Source organism: Vigna unguiculata, chromosome 10, assembly GCF_004118075.2.
Source record: "Vigna unguiculata cultivar IT97K-499-35 chromosome 10, ASM411807v1, whole genome shotgun sequence".
NCBI lineage: Eukaryota > Viridiplantae > Streptophyta > Magnoliopsida > Fabales > Fabaceae > Vigna > Vigna unguiculata.
This window is the reverse complement of record NC_040288.1, coordinates 31,465,607-31,488,387: the sequence shown is the minus strand read 5'-3', so window position 1 is coordinate 31,488,387 and position 22,781 is coordinate 31,465,607. Positions and strand designations below refer to the sequence as shown.

General features: G+C 33.5%; 2 protein-coding genes across 2 annotated transcripts; one reads left to right on the top strand and one right to left on the bottom strand.

Moving 5' to 3' along the window:
* Positions 1–11,403: 11,403 nt before the first annotated feature.
* Positions 11,404–14,949, top strand: LOC114166507 (LOB domain-containing protein 19). The gene is made up of 2 exons (XM_028051248.1): positions 11,404–11,995; positions 14,458–14,949. The coding sequence occupies exons 1-2, from the start codon at positions 11,693–11,695 to the stop codon at positions 14,791–14,793; spliced, it is 639 nt and encodes a 212-aa protein (XP_027907049.1). The 5' UTR covers positions 11,404–11,692; the 3' UTR covers positions 14,794–14,949.
* A 405-nt stretch (positions 14,950–15,354) lies between these two features.
* Positions 15,355–21,500, bottom strand: LOC114166478. Its single transcript, XM_028051215.1, is given in 3 exon segments — positions 15,355–17,761; positions 18,814–20,183; positions 20,186–21,500. Coding segments are annotated over 2 exon segments (1,980 nt in total). The 5' UTR covers positions 21,486–21,500; the 3' UTR covers positions 15,355–17,761; positions 18,814–19,503.
* Positions 21,501–22,781: the final 1,281 nt, after the last annotated feature.

The following is a 22,781-nucleotide window of genomic DNA, read 5'->3' as shown; positions in this document are numbered from 1 at the left end:
GTTATGCTTCTATTGCATGCAAGAGCCATTTTCCACTTCATGTGTGTTTGTTATAAGTCATAAAGTGGGAAAACCAATTTATTATAAAGAATCGCGTTTGTGTAAGTGGAAATCAAAGAATCACGTTTGTGTTGACATGTCACGTTTATTATAAAGAAGTCATAAAGTGGCAAAACCAATTTTTGACTAAAAGTAACACTCATGAACTAGTTAAGAAGGCGTTTTCAATTTATGTAAAGAAAGAGAATTTGACTTTTTTCTCTTTTTTTTGTGTGCATGGGATTTTCTTGAGCCTAGTTAAAGGCATCAACGTGCTTAAAGATAATTAGGTTTATGAACTTTCTACAACGAGTTAAAGTCATGTTTGAATTGGATCGAATAAAGTCTTGATTCAAAGCTTGAAAAACAAATTTAAAAAGAAAAGACTTCTATGTAGTAATTGACATATGGTTTGCATTTATAGTAAGAAAAATAAATCATATGTATACTACTTATATGTATACTACTTGATTGTAAGTATGTGTGTGTGCATAGGTGAAACTATATTGATTTATTAATTAATGACTCTATGATTTAGGAAAAATAATAATTTGCATCTCTTTGGAGTCATACTAAATGGCACGTATGAATAATTTATAAGGATATTTCTTTTCATATAATATTTAAAAATTAATAGTGTTTTAGGTATTAATTATAAGATAAATTAGACTTTGTTTCAAATGAAATTAAGATTATAAATATTAATTATTAGTGTTTAAGTGATAGGAGACAAGTCATGGAAATATGTCCATTACAAGAAAATCTTTATAAATAGCAACTAATTTTAAAAACAAAATAGTTAATTATTATAATGATTAATTTAGATACTAATTTATGAATTAAAAATTATTGGTATCTAAAATAGTTTATAATATTACATTACTTATTTTATCTTAGATTGTTTTGCATGACTTTTTTTCATATTTAGGTTTGTTCCTTCTAGAATTATTTCTCAAGCCATCACAAAGTTTATTAAGTAACAATTTATGAAGCCTTGTCTAACACGGTGAACAATACCTCTAGAAGAGATGAATCCTTTCTGGCAACGTGTTAAGGTAACATGTCATCAAACTTATTCTTTTTTCCTTATTGTGTATGTTAATAGTCAAATGTAATTTCATTCCAATGCTATTATACTTTAAATACCATGCATTGTGTTGTCAAGATGATTTGTACTTGACTGATTGTTACAAATGAAGGTTTAGTATAAACCTGAGTATGATGCTCAAATTCAAAAGAAAAAAAAAACATCACACCAAAGCATTTATGTCATAGGCTCTTTGAGATGTTTAAAGATGCTAGGATTGTAGGAGAATTCCCTTATGGGGTTGGAGAGGATGTAGGAAATAATTTGTTAGCACATTAGAATTCTTCTCTCTATTGTAGTAAATGTGCGAACCTAAAAAAACCAGAGCTTTTGAAAAAGGTGAAATCCTACACATGGGTGGTTCCATTACCATTCATGAGGATGTCATTTGTATTGTATAAACCTTAATACCTTTTGTTTTCATATTATGAACTTTTTTTTTTAATTTATGTGTGTGTGTGTATATATATATAATCCCATATTTTGTTAAAGACACATGAGTAGGGACAATCTTATTTGTTGATGGGTATTTCAACAAACTCATCTTCGCAAGGGATTTGACCAGTTTGTTGATGAAAGATCTTGGAGGACAAATGTAAGCAAACACTTTACTATTATTTACCTTTAAACTTAAAATTGTATTATATTTAACTAATTTCTCATTCTTTTATTAATAGGAAGAATTTGAAACTAGACTTTCATAGGCTAGATTTGAGCAAGGGTCATGTCCTGATGCATTAGAAGAGCGTAACCATGATGATGCTGCACATGATGAGATCATTAGGGTTTAGTGCTGGTTTGAGGTCATTAGTGAGAAAAATAAAGGAAGACTATATAAGACAGGACAACTTGCTATAAAATACACTAGTGGAAGAGGTAGCCTCAAGCAATAACTATCTTCTTCTAGTTGCAATGCAGAGAAGTTACCTATCTCAGACAACAACTAGAAGCATGTGATCATGCTTATGAAAATTTAAGTCACCAACTTCAATCCTTTCAAAACCTAGTTATGAATACCTGCCTCTTGATGCCTAGACGCGTCTTCAAGAACATCAGTCCAGCCTAACCTCGTACGAACAACAACCTACCCTTGTCCAACCTACCCTAGTCCAAAGCCATAATCCTAGCAATAAGAATAAGACCCTCAACAAGAAGATAATAACTATGATGATTATGTAGATTATTAGGAATTTTTTTTTACGTACTTATTAAACGTTTTCTATTATGTGTGGATACATTATTTATCGAGATATTATTACTTCAATAACTTATTTTATACTTTGGTATAGTGATATAGTATTGTAAACAAATGATGTTTGAATTGGCATGTATTTTATGTCTCTGTTTATGTAGAAATATTAGCAAGTAGGTCTGGATGTAGAGAATATAGTTAATTGCACTTTTATTGCATGTTTGTTTGAGTGTGGAGAACATAACTCACTACTCTGGAAACATGCATCACATTTACCAATGGAAACATGTGTCTATAATGTTCAGTAAATTTATCAACAAAAAAGTTCTTCGATAATTATGGATAACATACTCCTCAATAAAACATATTTAGTGACCGAAATGAGATCGTCAGTAATTATTGAAGATTTTCAACTGCATTAATATCGACAAATTTTTGCCTATCAAAGTTTTGTTGAAAATGTAAAATCAAAAATTGAGTTGTGTATAGATTGTTTTGTGCTCGAATTTATTTTATTCTCTAATCTCACAATTTCATGTCGATATTATAACTTTTTGATTGAGAATACATTTATTTTGCTTAAAATCCAGAATACTTTTTGGTTGAGATCTTAGTTTGATAATAAGTTGAAAGTTAGATTTACTGATATTTTCATATAGTTCCTAATATTCTATCTCAATTAGGATATTCGATATAAATTACTTGATTGAGTTGACTAATTTGATCTTATATATTTACATGATGGTGTGCAATTTACACGCATCTAAATTTATAGATTCATATTTATATTATCTTATTTTCGTAACAAAGTATGTTCATTTTACTTTTTAATTTTAAGTCTTTTGAAAAACTCTACTTAATTTTGGTTCATATAATTTTTATCTTTAATTTGTGCTATTTCCTTATACTTCCATAATATTCTTTTCATTTTAAATTAGTTACTTTAAAAATTGTTAAAATAAAAAGACAAATGTTACGCACTTCACAAAAACAAATCAAATATTTTAAATTATATATAGAAACAAAAACATTATTATATTTCAATAATGAAAGCATATTTGTGTACTTATTGGATAAAAAAAATAGTGAAAACTGAAAGAACTTAGAGGCTCATGCACATCACCAATAAGTCATAACACACCATTGGTGGGTCCTTTGTCTTGTGTTGTAACTTGATGTCTTGTAATCACATCAACCATGTTTTTTTGTGCTTCCTAGTCACTTCACTTTCACACATTTATTTAGTCCTCTATCTCACTCACTTCACTTCTTCAATCACCTTTCTTCCATTCCTTATATTTCCTTAATATTCTCTAATTACTTTTTGCTACATTATTTAAATACTTCTATAGTCATATATTTTATTTCCAAGAATTATTTAATAAATAATTGTTCAAAATAAAAGAGAAACACATTGTTCAAAATAAAAGAGAAACACATGATCAATGAAAACATGTACGTACCTACATGTGCAATAATTGGTCCAGTTTGAGTATTATTTCTGCAAACTGATTTAGTCAAAGTTCCTGCAAATTCTATTATCAGAAGTGAAAATCTTTTTATCATTATTATTTAGGGTTTAATGAGTTGATGCCTTTTTCATCTTTTTGACCTTTGGATACAATTCAAGTTTTGGGAATAGGAGATATATGTAAGTTTTTCCTCAAAGTTGAATGTGACAAGTTTTATCATAAACTTCAAGTGATACTTTTTTGATTGGCCATCTTTTAATAATTTCAAATTATGCCTTCGATTAATTAACAAATAAAAAAAGAAGTTAAACAAAGTTTACATATTTTAATATGAAAGCTATTTATGTAATAAATAACTATAGTATTTTAGTTTGTACATCTCACAAAAGAAATATTTACTTTAATATAATTAAAAGTTATAATAAATTAACATTTTTAATTACATAGATTATAATAATAAAAATAATAACAATAATAATACTTAATTATGTTTTAAGTCTATATGATAGATTTGAGAACTTTTGATTAAGTTTTTACTAAATTTTTATGTCTTATTAAGTGTAAATTTAAAATTTCAATTGAATATCTAAGTTCATCTTTCAATTATCTGAGTGATGTAACCCTTAAGTGACTAATGTGATTATTATCTTGTCATTTTACCTTATTGAGTTGTCGCCATATGTAATTTTATTATTTTCTAGTAGTTTTATAGTTTTATAATTGTATAGAATTAAGGAATTAAGGAATTATAGAATTATAGAATTATAGAATTATAGAATTACAAAATTACAAAATTACAAAATTATAAAATAAAAATTTATAAAATTATATAATTAAATAATTTAAAGCCACAAAACTATACAATAATAAAATAATAAAATTACATGTGGTGACAACTCAATAAGGTGTGATATGACAAGATAATAACATGTTTGTCACATAACATGTACGTTAGTAAAATAACAAAAAATAATTAATATATTCAATTAAAAATTTTAAATCTATTAAGTACTCAATTGACCATAAATTTTTGAAAGATTTAAAACATAATTAAGCCTAATAATACATCCACAAAAACACAACCATATTCAAATATGTAAATTATATGTAAAATTTGTCATAAATAATTTTAAATTATAGTTTAAAAGGTTGGATCAAACGCTTACCACTAGGTCAAAAGCTATCACTATTAGTTAGAGCCTAAGTCTTTCTACTTAAGAGCATAACAACCTAAGTGTCAGAATTCGATTGTAACTCGACCCACGACCTTTGTCACAAGACAATTAATGTCACCTACAATATAAAATCAATTTTAACTATTCATATTTTATATAAAAAGTATTAGGCCAATTAAAAATTTAGATAAAATATGGTATAAACTAGGAAAAAAAGTGAACTAATTTAATAAGAATTATTGTAAATAAGATATACACGTACAATTATATATAAATCTCATCACACTATTAACTTAAAACACATAACAAATTAATTTAATTACTTTCAACAAATACCACAGGAGAAACAATATTTTTCGACGAATATTAATCGACAAATTATTTTTCGTCGGTAAATTCGTTGTTAAACAAATGTGTGTACTATTTTAAAAATATATGTCTATAATGTTGTTGGTAAAGCACTTGTGATATTACCGATGGATTATTCCGTCAGTAAGTCCTAAAATTGATTAATAGAAAAGGGTTTCGAATTAGATCGTCACATCTAAGTCAAAAGTTATCAGAGCGCAACTCTTTCTACTTAAGAGCATAACAACTCAAGTGTCAGAATTCGATTTTAACTCGACCCACGACCTTATTGAGATAAGTAATCAATTTCTTTTTCCTAAACAAAATTATGATTGATTGTAAAATAGTTGTTAATTCATTAAATAGTATTCTTAGTACCATTAAATAGTCGTGTATTTAATGTTTCTAAACCTTGTGTGATGCAACAAATGCATCACTCAATTAATTTTAATTTCTATCTCTTTGTTTTCTTTGTTTGTGACTTCTCATATATTGATTTTACTTCTTGGTTTATTGGTACTAAGAATACTATTTAATGAGTTAACAACTTTTTTACAATCAATCATAATTTTGTTTAGGAAAAAGAAATTGATTAGTTATCTCAATTATTTGAGTAATTAACTCTCTCTTTATTTTCATTGTCTGTGACTTCTCATATACTGATTTTACTTATTGGTTCTTGTTTTATTCTTGAACATTGGTTCACTAGTTCAATTTGACACATTAGTCAATACTCATTAGTTTATTCTCATCACTCCTATCTTCATGTGCCTCAATCTTTATTTCAAGTGGTAGAAGGAGTTAATTAACATTTCTTTCTTTTAAGTGTGTCATATCATGTATAAGGTTAAAAGCCAAAATTTAGTTGTTTCCATCTAAAGGAGTTTTTCAAAACTAAAGATAATGAATGTTTATTTAAGTTCAACCATATTTCAACAAATATTAAATGGATTGACCTTATTATTTGTTGGAAAAAATATTAAATGAAATTAATTATGACAATTTAATAGATAATTTTGGATCACAAAAAATTAAAAAAAAAGTTTAAATGAAATTATGATACATTTTAACATAAATTGTTTTATTAGTAGATAAAATTGCTCATTCTTATAAATTTGTTTTAGACATTCCAAATCCTTGAACTAACCCTGGTTCAGTTCTTATATTTAAGAAATGCATTCATTTTCATCCGTTAATGTTATGTTTGCTTGGGCAGATTTGAATAATCATCCAATTTGAAGCGATGCATTTTGAATGTAATTCGTGTTCGATTGTGGTAAAACACAATGGTTTGAGACGATGGATTTGCAAAATCAGATAGAAATCCCATCTCCTCGCTGGTGAACCGATATGGGTGAATAAAGCTGCATTTTATCGATTTACCCCCTTAGTCATCTCCTTTTTTACTTTCATTCACGTGCTTACCATTAAATAAGGCATTGAATATGAAATGAACCAACATAAAATTCTAAGACTCGGGAGACTTTTAATAATAATTTTAATTTTTAAAAATATAGTAATTAATAATATATAAAATTATTATTATTATTACTATTAATATATGTGTATGATAATTATTAATAATAATGTATATAATTATGTAGAATAATTACAATTTTGTTAAATTTTAATATTTTTAACTTATCCGATAATCATTTCATTTTATTTCTATCATTGAGGGCATTTTGGTATCTTCAAATTCTATCTATTAAAAAAAATTATAATCTATCACATCATTTAAATCACTTATCAACATTTATAAAATTCATCTCCAAATCCATTCATTTTACTCTCTAAATCTTCTTAATAAAAACACATATCCATCTACTTAAATCTATACAAATTCCTCTTCATACACTTCCTCTGTAAGGCCCCCATTTTATTTCTGTCCTAGAGTTAGTGGGTTGCCCTTGTAAGTGGGCCTAAGGCCGGCCCAACGTATAAAGTCCTTAGGTATGCCCTAATTCCACACTCACTCTCACTCTTGCAGAAACTCAGCAGCCGTCACCTTCCCCTTCCACACTAGAGCTCTGCTAGGGTTCCTCCCCAAGTCTCTCGAGCTAGCTCCGAATCAGTTTCCACTCCACGTAAGTACCCCCTCTGGATCATCGGAGTTCCTTTTTTGCTTCCCCTTGTATTTTCGCAGTGAGGGTTTAGTACTAATCTGCCCTTGTTCCGTATACCTTCCGTTTTCAGCTCCTTAGTGCGTTCTAGAGTTGTTGTGCTCCTTGGTTACGCGTCGAACGTCCTGTACGAACCCATTTCTAGGTACGGAAAGTTAAGGTTCCAGTTTTCGATGTTGTTTTCGTTGTTCTTGAGTTAGTTACTGATTTTATGAATGAATGCTTCGATTTGATGTATGAGGATGCCTTGTATGCTTGGTTGGTTCGAAAAACATGGTTGTTGCAGGTGAACCAGTGGCGAGACCTGTTAATCTCGCCCAAGCGAGCCAGTCTCGCCTAGGCGAGACAATCAGGGATTCGCCCAAACTCCTTTTACGCGAGAGGTCGCCCAGGCGACCCGCTCAAATTTTGAGCGAGCGAACATCTCGCCCAGGCGAGAGGGGTCTTGCCTAAGCGAGATCCCACGTTGTTCTTTTGATGATTTTATCGAGCCCTCGCCTAGGCGAAGGGGGCTCGCCTGAGCGAGCACGTCTCGCCTAAGTGAGACCCTTCAGCCTGAGCGAGGGGCTGGGCGAGGCAGTCCGTTGTTTGGGGTGTTTGTCTATTCTTGGATGACTGATATTGGTTTGAGTATGAATTGTATGATGGGAAATATGTGTATAATGGAGTATTAAGCATGCTTGGCAAGAAACATGAATTGTAGATGACGAGTCTGATATGAAAGTTGGCATGTGTATTACGTGAGTTGGTTATTATTAAAGTGACATGAAAACGAGATGAGTTGAGATCCTATGAGCATGAATGGTGCGTGACGAGTTGAAATGGGTGAGCCTGGAACACGAAAGGCTTTGGCTTTTAAGGTCGATACGATTAAGGTATATCTATGCATGGTAAACATTCTTGGGCTGTGTGATTTTGGTTTATCTGTGTCAGTGAATAATTCCTTGGGGTCTCTAGGTGAGACATTCAGGGTCGCGCTTCAGTGGTCGGGACGTAATTCCATGGCCCCTGTTAGTGGGTGTCCATGGTGGTGCCCCATCTGTATAACTAGGTAAGGATTCAAGGTAAGGTTGCATCCTGACACTCTGAGGAGCCAGTTAGTCTCACCTAGAGCGGACTGACTCCTGTGGTGAGAGTAGCAGGAGGCCTGAAATCCATTAAGGGCTAACCTTGTGGTGAGGGAAATTTGATTCATCATAACACTTGTATTACATAGCTCAGGATCGAGCAGCTCGGGGTTGAGCAGAGGTATCCACCACAAGTGCAAGCATCCGCTGAATCTGACCAAGTTATACGTATCCGGATGAGTCGAGTCGAGTCGTAGTGTATTGAATGAAGAGTCATAACATGTTTGGTTGTTATATGGATATGAGATGATGAAAATATATTTGACTGTATGATGAATATGTTGTTGGCTCTAGCTTACCCGTTTCGTTGCATGGTTGTGTTGTATGTGGCTGTTCTTCCTTGCGATGATCATCAACCTAGTTGATGGGAGCAGATGGGCGAGGTTCTCGTGGTCAACAAGGGAATGGCGATTCCGCTACTTAGCCATCTGGGCTGGATCTTATACTTCTTTCCTTCATGCTTTCTTTAGGGCTATGGCCCCTGTATTCGTGGTTATTAGATTGTAAACTTTTAGTTAGACAATTATCCTGCTTTTGTTGGCATCGTGGTGTGCCTAGTTCTGTAGGGGTGATGTTGAGAACTCTAGGACTGCGTTGTTATACTATCTTATGTGTGGCGTTTCCTTTAATTGCGTTTATAAATTAAATGGGACGTTACATCCTCAAATCTATATTATCAAGAGAACACAGTCTAAATATTTTTTGAAAAGACAAATAACAAATCAAATTCGATAGAGTCCACACATTTTTCTCGTCTCAATGTCTTAAAAGTTCAATTTTATTTGTTGATTTTATCACGCCAAAAAACAATTAAGACCATTAAACAAAAAATATTACGTCCATCCATACATTTCTTAAATACGAGAACTTATCATAATCAAAGCTTAGAAAAAAAATAATCCAAATTAATATTATGGATTTATACATCATATATGATAACTAAAGATTTGACAATTGTACAATTGTCACATACCACATTGAATCAAAGTAAACGGCAACACCAATAAATTTGATCTGCACGTCAACATTATAAGAAAAACTCAGCCTCTATACTTCTAATTAAGTTCCACTGTTACATTTAAAAAAAAAAAAAAACTGTGTGGTGTACAGAAAACAATAACAACCCTAATGAAACACTAAACAGAAACTTGTATTATATTTAAAAGTGTGACACATGAGTAAGTATTGGAAAAGGGTGAAAGACAGCACACTGCAATGTGGAGAGGGAAAACAATCTCGTACTAGACAGAAAAACGAGGACACGAAGGAGGAGCAAGAGGAGCCCTGTACGAGGTGAAAGAAAGTGTAACTTTTTTAGAAGAAGCACAGTATAAGTCACACATTTCATGGTGTCATTTTCTTTGAAGAGAAACAGGAAATTAAGTGAAATGGTAGAGGTGACAACTGAGACAGAATAAGAGGGTCTACAAATGTAGCATTAAATAGATAGAAAGAAAGAAAGAAAGAGATTGAATTGAATTGAAATGAGACAGATAAGATAGGATGTTTGTCCCACGTGGTGCCGTAGGAAGATGGTGTGGCACGTGGCTTCTTTCAGTGGCGGTTGGAAGAAGCTCTTACTCATGTTGTCTGTCTGTCTGTCTGTCACCTACTGTCTTCTTCACTCTTCTCACCATTTTTGTGTTGTGTTGTGCACTGTGTTTGCTTCACGCAAGACCTCTTCTTCTCTCTCTTTCTCTCTTTCTTTCTTTCTCTACTACTATACTACTATGTTCCCTCGCTTCTTAACTTTCCTTGCTTGCGTGGCTTTAAAGTTTCAATCTTTCAACCAAATTCAGCCCCCCACATAACCTTAAACAAAATGCTTCTCATCAACCATAAGAGACCATAAACATTCATATAATATTTCAAAAGGAAGGAGTTGTGTGAAGAAGAAAGTGAAAGAGAAATTACCAATTATATGTATGTGTGTGTGTGAATGTAAAAAAAGTAAAAGTTGATCTTTTTTTCGATTAATTCTTTTTCAGAAAGCTTCACTGTATTCTTTCCATTTTTTTTTTATATTATCCTTTGATGAAATTGGAGTTCTATTATGTATTTTATAATGTAACTTTTTTATTATGAGTGGAACTTAAACTTTAATGTTAGTAAATATTTTCAAACACTTTTCTTTTATTTAAAGATTGTGTACAAGCTAAGTAGGATTATTTCGTGCCATGGAATTCTTTTTCTGAATGTTTAGTGTATCATTGGAAACAATCTCACTTCTTGTTGATTCGCAGATATTCAACTGTTCTAGTACTTTTTATTATTAACTAAACCATATTAATGACTTCAAATTTTGTAATTTTGTTAAATTTAAATAAACAAAAAATATTGCTTAAATATATTTGTAATCCTAATTGTTGAAGTTTTTTTTCTAAAATTTTGATATATTTTAATTTTTTAACTTTAAAAGTTAAATAGATACGGTCCTCTTAATTCAATAACATTAAAAAAAATTTCTCGTATATAATAGAGGATATTTCAGACTAAAATTGAATCAGAATCTATTAATAAGGATAAATCGTTCAAATACTGTCTAAAATAATTTTAATACATTAAAAAAAATATCAGAATTGAATTAGAATGAGTATATCTATTTATTTTTAAAATTTAAAAATCAAATTACATTAAAATTTCATAGTAAACTAATTTGAATTTGATGAAACCGAAAAATCATTAAAATAGTATTAGAGGAATGTTTTCCTCAACACTCTTCATGGAAGAGTAATATTATAGAATACTTAAAGAAATTGCGTCTTCCATTGATATATCTTTCTCCCGTTTCATTAATTAAAATATAATCTGTGATAGTTGACACTGAAATTTCATAGGATTACTGAAATCAAAGTTTTGGTAGAAGCCAAACTAAAACTGAAGCACCAAGCTTAGTCCATCTCAAGTGAGTGACCCACCACCAAAAGCATTCACTCATTATTCTCTCCACATCAAATCAAAATCAAGTTAGCAAGTAACATATACAAACCCCTCATCTGCATCCCACACCTCATTATATATATCTCTTTCTCGTGCCCCACAAAAGTTTTTGGTTCAACCCTGAGCAAGGAAAAGATTAGGCCAAAATCATAGATTTTTGAGAGAGTGAGAGAGAGAGAAAAAGAAGGAATGGATTATGGAGGAAAGATTGGTGGAAGTGAAAGAGGTGGGCCTTGTGGTGCCTGCAAGTTTCTGAGGAGAAAGTGTGTGAAGGGTTGCATATTTGCACCATACTTTGACTCAGACCAAGGAACTGCACATTTTGCTGCAGTGCACAAGGTGTTTGGTGCAAGCAATGCCTCTAAGTTACTCATGAGAATCCCAGCACACAAACGTCTTGATGCTGTTGTTACTCTTTGCTATGAGGCTTTGGCTAGGGCTAGAGACCCTGTTTATGGTTGTGTTGGTCACCTCTTTGCTCTTCAACAACAGGTTCATCTCTCTATTAATTAATTCCCTCATTTCCTTCTTCTTCTTCATCACAATATGTAAAAATCCAACAAGGCTTTTAAACTTTTATGTTTATGCATCTTTCTTTGCTGGTTTTGGTTTTCTGCATTTCTGAGTAAAACCAGATAATGCATTTTTGTCATGAGCTACTTCAAAACAAGATTACACATGTGAAGTACTTAAAAACACCAACACCAGAGTAATAATATTAATTCTCTTCATTATTGTTATTACTTTTCTTTTTGTTTCTGAACCATGAATCAGTGATGCAACCGAATGTGTTGGAATAAGTACTTATGCTTGTTCTTGAATGCTTATGTTTTAGATGAATCATTGACCACTACAATAGGCTTGATTATTGTAGTTTAATATTGCTAGTGATGATGCTAACATGCGCCTGGGTGTGAACCGGTCCCATGCTTGTACTTTGCAGTGTAGTCTCTTGACAAGCATCACTGTTGTGTATTCCTCGTAGGTCAAGATCTTACCATTTAGGATATTATTATAGTTTGTACATTGTACTGTTTGCTTGGACACGTTTGTTAGCTTTTGGACTATTTTTCCATGGAAGCCATACACTACTTAATTAGGACGCCCCCTATAAGTGTAGCTAGGTTTTGTGATTTCAAGGTCCCTATAGATATATCCATAATCAGTATATATATTATCACTAGCTACTACTAATCAATACTTAAATACCATCTTATTACTATGGTAGTGATAATAGTGAACAAAACCTACCCAAAAGGTCAACATTTAGCAGAAAAACTTGGGCACCTGAAATCCATGTTCAAAATTAGGTTTTCAATGAACAAAACTTTGTGAAATTCATGGAAATTTTTAATATTTTAGTATAGTATTTTATTTTTTGGTGGTGGTAGCCGCCAACTGGGTGTAGCTGACTATGGAGGCTTGTTTTTGTTGTTGCTTGCCGGAGCCACCAAGCAACAAAATTAGCAGCTCGAGAAATATTCTAATATTTTCAGTCTTGACTTTCAAACTTTGCTACAGATAATGTTCACAGTGTATTAAAACTAAGTGATTAAAAATAATGAAGGTGTTTCTTCTTCACGTGAATATATTGCAGTGTAGTTCCTTAATATTATCAGTTTGTGAGGAAATTTCAGTCTAATGCAGTATTGTTTAACTATGAATAGTATCTGATTTTGTACTTGAAATTTGGTGGTGTTAATACATTTTATAATGTAAATGATCACTGAATTGCAGGACACTGTCTCGTGTATAAAAGTTTTAAAAATTCACACGCTTGTATTCATTGTATATTATATTCAGCACGCTAATCAACTCAGTTATACCATATACCATAAACTGAACTATTAATTATAGTCCAAACAATGAGTTGTTGTATCTACAGTTTTTCTACAGTTTATTTTTTATGTTCCATTTGACAAATTGTGTTTTTGATTTGTATGGTTTATTTATTAAAATACTTATAAGATATAGCGCAGAAAGACTCTATCAGTTCCCAATGTTTTTGTTTGACAATTCTATGCCATACTAAGGTTATTGTTTATTATTGATGTTCTTAGTAGATAAAGTTGCATAGTCTTATGCGTGATACAATAGCAACAACCATTTTCCTTGTATTGGAGAATGCATCAAGTATTATCTAAATTCTAAGATGCAATAATTGACTAGTAGAATCTCTCTACATGTTCATCAATGATACCTGTGATTAACAACAGCAAAAGTAGAAAGATAACACTTGCACGTAGTACACTATATATATATACAATGTTTTTGTTCCAATTTCGTGGTCATTATTGGGCAGAAACACACCAATTGATTCCTCGACTTTAATTAGGTAGAATTCCATTTTCTCTGTGATTAGTTACCAAATAACAATTAAGTAATCCCCTTCTAGATTCTGCAGAGAGAAAGCAAAAGCAGTTCTGGATAAGATTGATCTTGTCCTTTGCTGCAATTAAACAAGCATTCAAGATAAAATATTGAAGCTTAAGTTTATCTTTTGACACTGAATGAGAATATTCTTCACATGCATGCATAATTTGGAGTATGATAAATTGTATTAAAATGCCGGCACATGATTGAGGTAAGTGGTCATAATCTTTATCTCTTTCACTCTGACATTCTCTTGTCTGTTCTATGATCTGGTAAAAGTACTTTTTATCAGTTAATGAGTTAGTGATATCTTTCTCAGTCAAATTGTTCTGTTAATAACTTAATGCAATTTGATGTCTTTTTTGTTTTATCTGTCAGTCATTATTAGGTGAAATTGAACTCAACCTTTTTTACCATTTCTTTCGAATGTTTCGGTAAAATTGAACTCACAATTCAAATCCTTCAAACCAACCTGTAACTGATGAACCTCTTTCACCATCTCTTCCAACAAGTAACTGATGTGTAGAGTAATTGTTTAACTACACAATGATTAACTAGGTGTTGATTTTTAAATTGTGCAGGTGATGAACTTGCAGGCTGAGTTAACCTATGTTCAAGCCCGTTTGGCAACAATGCAGCGCATGCCAATGGCAGTAGCTCCTCTTCCACAGCCTCAAAGTTCATCACCACAAACTCTTCCTTGCTCAGATCATTTGGCATCAAATGCTGACATGCAAAGTGTGCCTATTATGCAGTATGATCCTTTTCTTCCACATTCAGCATCGTTAGAGTTAAGCAGCATCCTTTTCAATCAATCAGATCAACAACTGGAGGATAGGGAACTCCAAACTTTGGCTCGAGAATTTGTCACCAAATACTTGCCCGGAGTAAGATTCCAGCAATCTAACTCTCCCTAAGCATAACCTTGCTTACCATTTTCTTGTCTTTTGCTTTTGCTAATCATGTCTAATCAAGTCATAACTCTACTTCCTGAGTTTGTTGATAACTGTAGTACTTGGAACACTACTTGAAGAATCATGTACCAACCAATGGCTATCTCTTTCTTTGGCTAAGAAATTTTCCAAGTTCTTTTGATGGAAATTAACATCATAAAACTTTTAACTGGTTATTCATAGATTCTGAAACATCTATATGTTAAAAAGTTCAAAGATAAGCTTTCATGGCAGTATGTTTCGTTTAGAATTCGAGAACAAGAGACATCCTTAAGTAACATCCATGTCTTGAACATGAGAACGTTCTATGATAGATATAGTCTCGTCGTTTGATTAGCAGAAATTTAAGATTTTTGAAATCAAGTGTAACAACACTGAATAAATAATGTTTTTTAATAGAGAATTGTGATAAGATTGCGTCAAAAATCATATATTGATGACCTTTATATTATTATTATTATTATTGCAATTATCATCATTGGATGATAATCATTACCTTACGAAGAAAGCATGGGCACCAAGTTCTACTACGTTCACAAGAATCAACAAAGCTGATTCTGTAAGAACATTTCCATCAACGACATGATTACAAATAGTAAAAATTAAAACTTGCACTGATAAGAATCCACCCTATTGGAAATTACTCAGGGTCTGTTGCACTGATAAGGAGAGACATCAACCACAGACCAAACAAATAACAATAAACAAAACAAGAATGAATAGTATATTCAAAGAACAACCCACGTGACAAGTGAACCTCAAATACTCCACTCCACCCATTCTGCTGAACTGTTCCATGAAATGATACTGAAGCAACAGTACTCAAAAGTTTCATGCAACTTTCTGATCATGTCCGCTGTTTATTAAACTCAATGCATCACAAACTTGGAAAGAATTAGTGCACTACGTCCAAGTAAACGAGAAGAGAAAAAGAAAATTCAGCTTGATGAAATCTCCAAATAACAATGCCAAAACATCACCATGATTTAACAGTTGAAACTCAGTTTTTTTTTTTTTTTCAGAATACGTCAATCACTACGAAAGAGATAACCTATGTCAAAATGACTAGAAGAATCCTTTCTATGTACCATGTGTATTATTTTTCAACAGAAGTGTATCATCTAAAATAGTGTATCAATCATTATTTGCATTCGAACCATTGTAACACATACACATGTTAACATAAGAATAACCAATGTCACATTTGATCCTCTGCACAAGACTAAGTGATGTGGATCACTAATAAGGATTATCATATCTCTTTTATCTTGAACTTTAGTTAATTGGGTTCTTTATATTTTCCCATCTGCATAAGACATGCACATAAGAATCCCTAATTTCAGATCTATTACTATTTTTTATTAGGACAATTGTGACCTGATTATATTAATTAGGATAATTACTACACATCATCCCACTAATCAAGGATCTCTTCATTTCTTTATTTTATCAATTGGGATAGTTGTTAAGTATGATCCTATTAATTATGAATATCTTTGTAAGCCTTTGAAAATGCAGATCTGATGGAAATATTATTAATGAGAAATTACTTTTAGAAAAACTTCTTAAAAGGGACTCTGTCAAAGATGAGCCTGCTTCTCACATCTTCACGCCTTTACAATTTTCAGTAATAAACATACACATAAGAACAAAAGACAAGAAAGCTCTGAACAGTGACAGAAAAACAACAGAATAGCCAAGGGTCAGAGATGAACGATTTCACAATCCCAATAAAACAAAGCAAAGAGAAAAAAACCAGTTTTGGTCCCAGGTCTAATGTTCCTACATTCATGTCAAAGTCACGGACCTTCATGACAAAGAAGGATGGGTGAATTTGCCAAATCAAAGCATGTCAGTATCTGCATGTTTCCCAGCTTTCAAAGGGTGGAACTGAAGCTTTTTACATCTTTTGAGATGTTCAAATATATTACATGGTTCACAGCACATGCATCAACCCATATACAGTCTCTTGCATAATTCTCAATAAAATAAATGAAAACAATATATTCTTACACACAACAACAAAGCATTATCCCATTGGGTATATATTTTTCTATACTGATCTAAAATTCCAAATCTTTTTTTTTTTGTCATTGTAAAATAACAAACTTATATTAACACCTCAAAACTATGAAGTCTATTGTTGCTAGACATTAGAAACGCAGCCATTATGATCCAGCAGTTGTTAGTTGTAGAATATTCCAGAGCACAAGTTAGTATAAAACTGATATCACATCAAAATTCTTTGATTATTGACTCAATGTGACGAAACCTCTGAGCATAACTATGTTACAAATAATGAAGATTGTGATTGAATTTCATAAATGTTAAAAAACATGTATAAAAACAATACATACTTCCATGCTATCTGAGATTCCAAATTCCGTTCTCTGTCTATGTAAAAATTGTATTAACACCTTGAAGCTATGAAAAGTCTGGTGTTGCTTGACTTTAGACAGCATATGGTGTTATGTTCTACAGTTCAAAGTTAAAGAATATTCCCAACCCCAACTAGGCACACTCTTGTCAGATCAGATTAGAGTAAAATTCTTTGATTCTCGTCTAAACCTAATGAAATATTAGAACATAATTACTATTATAAAGATTGAGAAAATTGAAAAATGAATGACGAAGCCACAAATGAAGAACATGATCAAATTTCACACAGATTACAAGTATGCAAGAGAGTGTACCATCATAGAGATTCAAGACTTCAAAATGGACCATGTCAAGCACAGTAATGAATGAAACACAATGAGAAACAAGAAATGGATTCTAGGTGTGCTATCATCCGAAAACAGCAAGCCTGCTAACCATATATGGAAGCATACCTAATTTCAGGGTACAATGATCTTCTTGGTCCTTACTCCTTACAGTGGTTCATGTCTGGTATATTTCTCCAGATCAGTAGCCTTCAGAGAGCCAATGGGAACTTATGAATGACAAATGTAAGATAATAATTAGGCACTTAAAATAGGTCACTAAACAGAAACGAAAAAATAAAGGACATATTCATCTAACCTATATGTATGCTACAAAACATCCATGAGCAGCATGCAGTTACAACTTACAGGAAATTTAATATGCACAAATACCAATTAATACAGAACAATAATCTAAGATATTGATCACAGGAATTGTAAATACAGTACAAAGAACCCTGATAGCCTTAAACTGTTTCCACAAGACTTGCAATTTATAGCCAGAAGTGACAAGGAAAGATCCTATTTTAAGAGTATATATAAAGAGAAAAGTTCTGGTCAAAGTCTCTAGGAGGATCCTAACTGGAGCATTCAGACTTTGACCAGAACAAGAACTGCTTAAAAAAATATATTAGTGCCAGCCCAAGAACTCATTAGTTGATATAAAACATGTTCATCCATATCTTCATGAAGATTCAATTGCATTGGACTTCCAACAAGGTACACAAAACAATGATAACATTTAAATGCAGAATAGGTTCAACAATGCAATCAAATTTTAGTACACATCTCTGAGATTCTTCACTGAACTTATATAACAATGTTGCGAATCTAATTACATTTAGAAATAGATCTTCAGGCAGGATGGTGCAATGTATAACAATACCAAAATCTCTGAAACATTTATTCAACAAGTAGACCAACTCCTACACATTAACAGTTGAAAATTGGGTCACCCACCATTAAGCATAGATTATGGTTAATGTCTTGAATGCCTCCAGACAAGGACAAAGCAAAGATCTGTTCGAAAAAATATCAGTTGAATAAAAATTATATTTGTGGTAAAGTTCCATCTAACTAGATTATGGTACTCCTTTCACCCAACTAGAGAATATGATATCTGCCTCTTATATTGTTTAATTTATTAGCCAATCCTGTATTAAAGCTACATATATTCTGGCCTTTGTCACAAAAACAACCATGGTATATGATATGGATGGGGGCTACAAGAATCGATAAACATCATAGTTTTGAAGTTATAGAGAGGGGAAAAACTGGGTACCTGAAAGCATTTGTTATGGCACCAAAAACCTTCATTCTTCAATCCAAAAAGCTTCACTCTTCAATTCAATACTAAGGAGATTGTCACGGCATGTGCCAAGAAGAAATAAACAACTAGGCTGAGCTACAGATGATGTATTGGGTTGTCTCACCCCTATGGCATAAAGTCAATAGTCTTCAAATTGAACCAGAAGCTAAATGAACTTTTGCATATAAGAAATGAGAAAATATATAAAGCAAATGGCCAGAGAGTACAAAGCATACAAGTCATAGAGAAAATTTGACGCACACACAATAGTCCAATATGAAAATAAATCACCAGTAGTTCCTCATAGTACATACAAATATCTCTCTAAATACTAAAGCAGATCACTCAAAACACTGATGTGCATTATAAGGACCAAGATTAAACAAGGAAAAGCCGAAGTCCATGAGCAAGGTTAACAGATATAGTCATACTCATAACGAAGTTATGTGCAAGAAGCATACTGGTTACACTTTACAGAACCACAAGCAATAATAATAAATAATAAATACACCTAAAAGGCATGATGTGAGCGGCTCCAATCTTCTGTATACATAAATGTACAATCCCTCTTCTTCTATTTGTTGGAAGGGGTAAATAGCCATTAGCCAGGACAACAGAATGTGATCTCTAAGTTAGAGTAGATTAACTTGAATGTTCATGACACTATAAAATCTCTCCATGACGGAATCCACTATCTCCACAATCAGCACCAGTATCCAAAGCACAAGGAGAATCATACCATTTAGAATTGTCCTGGTAGAAACTATCAACCTGAATACAGCCAAGACCTACTACATCCGACACTATCCCCTCATCATGTCTGATCATTCTGATGGGCTTGGATAGTTTACTATCCTCCTCACAATCAAGAATGCTCTTCTCATCAAAGTCACTGCACTTCAACCACTTCTCAGGCTTACAACTGTCACTCATCAGATCCTTCTCACTCCTGCACTCTGTCCTCATCTGATCCCCCCATGAAACAACCTCCCCCAGTGTCCGACCAAAACTGTCCTCATCATCCTCAATCAGCTCCGTGTCCTTGCCATCACCATAAATCCTCTCATGATGGTTACTCCAGTTAGCAAGATCATTATCCCCAACCAACACATCATCAACCTTATCTGTGATCAACTCGGCTGGCTTCAACCCCACCTCCCCTATGCTCCTAACCTTATTCAAAACCTCGTACAATTCCCTGGAAACCGACCCCAACATGTCCCTCGGCATCTTTGCAACCTTCCCCTCCAACATCCCCACCTCATTCCTCAACTCCTGCACCTGTTGCAGCACCGAAAACTGCAAATCCCCACCATCCTCCTTCCCCAACAACCCAAACCCCCCTCCCCATCCATTTCCTCACTCACCCCATACACATTCTCCTGATCCATCAAATACCCACCACCCTTATGCCCAACAACCCTATGCATAATCCTGGCATTCCCATCCAAAGGCCCAGGCTCATGTCCAGAATGCACAGCATAAAGCTTAAAAACCGCCACCCCCTCTTCCTGATACACAAAACTCTTATCCTTCTCATTGTAATTGGCAATAGGAACAATAGCCCTAATCCTAAACCCACATCCACACCTCTTGGAAGCGTAAGGCTCCCTCTTCAAAACCTTAGATTTCTTAGCAGCAGGTTCACCAGCCCGATGGCAAGCATAGTCCTTTACCTCAGCCATGAAAGGCTTATACCTAATATACTTCTGTCTTATGCAAAGCACGACCTTATGCTTAGCCGCAAGCTGCTGGAGCCGTGAGGGCACTTCCCTAGCGGGAACGTCGAAGCTCTCGGTGTACTCGAAGCGACGGCGCTTACCGCGAGAGGCGGAGGGCTCGGCAGAGCCCTCCGCCGCGCAGCAGGCGGGGCAGGCGGCGACGCAGACGCGGATGAAGCTCTCGGGGATGCCGTAGAACTTGGCCCCGACGGTCCAGTGGTGCTTGATGCGTTCGAGGGTGTCCTTGAGGTTGAGGTGGTTGAGGTCGGTGTCGGCGTGGTGGGACATGACGATTTGCTGCCATTGGTCGACGTGGGGGACGAACTGGTGAGGGTTGTTTTTGAAGCAGAGGAAGTGGGAGTTGGTGGAGGGGTCGTGGTGGGTGGTGAGCTTGTCCTGGATGCGTTTCCAGGCCGTGAGGTAGGCCGTGTCCTCGTTCCGGTCCTTCCAGACGGTGCGCCAGGAGGCGAGGACGTTGCGCGGGGTGGCGGCGCGGATGTCGGAGGGGGAGGGGAGGCGGCGGAGGAGGAGAGAGCGGAGCATGAGGGCGTGGGAGGATGGGGTGAAGGTGTAGAACTGAGAGGAGATGTGAGGGTCGGGGGAGATGAAGAGGGGTTTGGAGGGCGGAGAAGGGGAGGAGTGGGAGGAGGAGGGCGAGGAGGGGAAGAGGAGTGAGAACGACGACGACGAAGGGTCCGTGAGTGGCGGCGGCGGTGGAGACAGATCCGAAGGATGTGGGAGGAAGAGGTCGTCTTCTTCCTCTCGCTTGTTGGAATTCATGGAACGAAACTCTGAATCCAAAGAACCAAGACGAAGAGAATGGGGAAAGTGAACAGTGACTTTATCTTTCTCTCTCTTCTCTCTGCTTCTCTTGCTGAGGTTTTGTGCTGTGTTGTGTTGAGTTGTGTTTGATGTGTCTGACATGTGTGTCTGTTTGGTTTGGGTTTGGGTTTGGATTTGGGTCTGGGTTTGATGAAGGCTCGTTTTTTGTTTTTTTCTTCTTGGTGTTTTCTCCTTTTAACCTTTACCTCACTGTACCAAAGGAATAAAAAATAATAATAAAAAAAGGAGGAGGTTTAATTCTTAATTTATTCCTAATTTTATTCGAATTTAAAAATAAAACTCTTCCGTTTTTAAATTTAGTTTTTTAGATTTTTAAAAACATCAAATTTAGTCTTTTAACTTCTTAAAGACAGTCAATTTGATTATTTTGGCTGGTATAGCTATTTTTCTTTTCCATCCACCAGGATCTTAGGTTTATTCTTTTTAAATAACTATTCATGGTCCCAAATTTGATATTTTTAAAAAATTAAAGAATTAAATTGAAAAAACTAATGAAAGAAGTGAAGAAGGAAATTTTCTTTATAAATTGTACATGTGAAAACTTGAAAATGAAAGTGAAAATTGGATGTTAAAACAACATCCTAACAAGGAAGAGATTTTGTGTTCATGGTTTTTACTCTGATAATGGTAACTTTTACACTGTGATAAATGTTTGTATGATGGATATTTTATGTAATTTGTTACTTGTAATTTAACTGGATCATGTAATTATAAATTGAAGAGATTAAATTCAAGCTAAAAAAAGTAAGATAAAGAATAAAAATGTATTTTAACTTTGGTGATATTTTTTTGTACAAGTTTTATCTAGGGAATTCATATCATTTGCATGAACCTAATACTTTTTGGCATGATGATGATGAGAGTATATATAACAACATACAACTTTTATGAGTAAGGATGAGTTGGAAAAAGTTGTTAATTTCATGAAGTTGTATAAAGCTTCAAGGTCTTTTAGTTTTTAGGTAATTTTCTCTAAATAACTATGACATTTTTTTATTGTAATTATATTGATCATGCATTATTTGAACTTAGCTTTTCTTTATTGTATATAATTTGAGGATCATGTGTCCAATATCTACTTAAATGATTGAGATTCTTCGTCACATTATGACTTTGTTATTTGCATCCACAAAACTTTATTAAGAAATAATGTTGAATGTAGCAGAAGCTAGACTCTAACTAAATGTTGAAGTATCTGAAAATGGGTCATATTTTTTTTATCTTCTATTTTGTGAATGATGTCTCCATCTTCATAGAGGCTAAATGTTTTTTTTTGTTTTTGTTTAGGCTTTTAGTCAACATCTTCAATATTTCTCTATGACTTTTTGTTTAAAGAGAAAGTTTTGAAAATCTAAAGCCTTTTTCTTAGTGATATTG

What these genes read in the sequence shown, in the direction of transcription:
- LOC114166507 (XM_028051248.1), top strand. Translation starts at nt 11,693, where the DNA reads ATGGATTATGGAGGAAAGATTGGTGGAAGTGAAAGAGGTGGGCCTTGT. An exon ending in TCTTTGCTCTTCAACAACAG is followed by an intron (nt 11,996 to 14,457) that starts GTTCATCTCTCT and finishes TAAATTGTGCAG; the next exon opens with GTGATGAACTTGCAGGCTGA.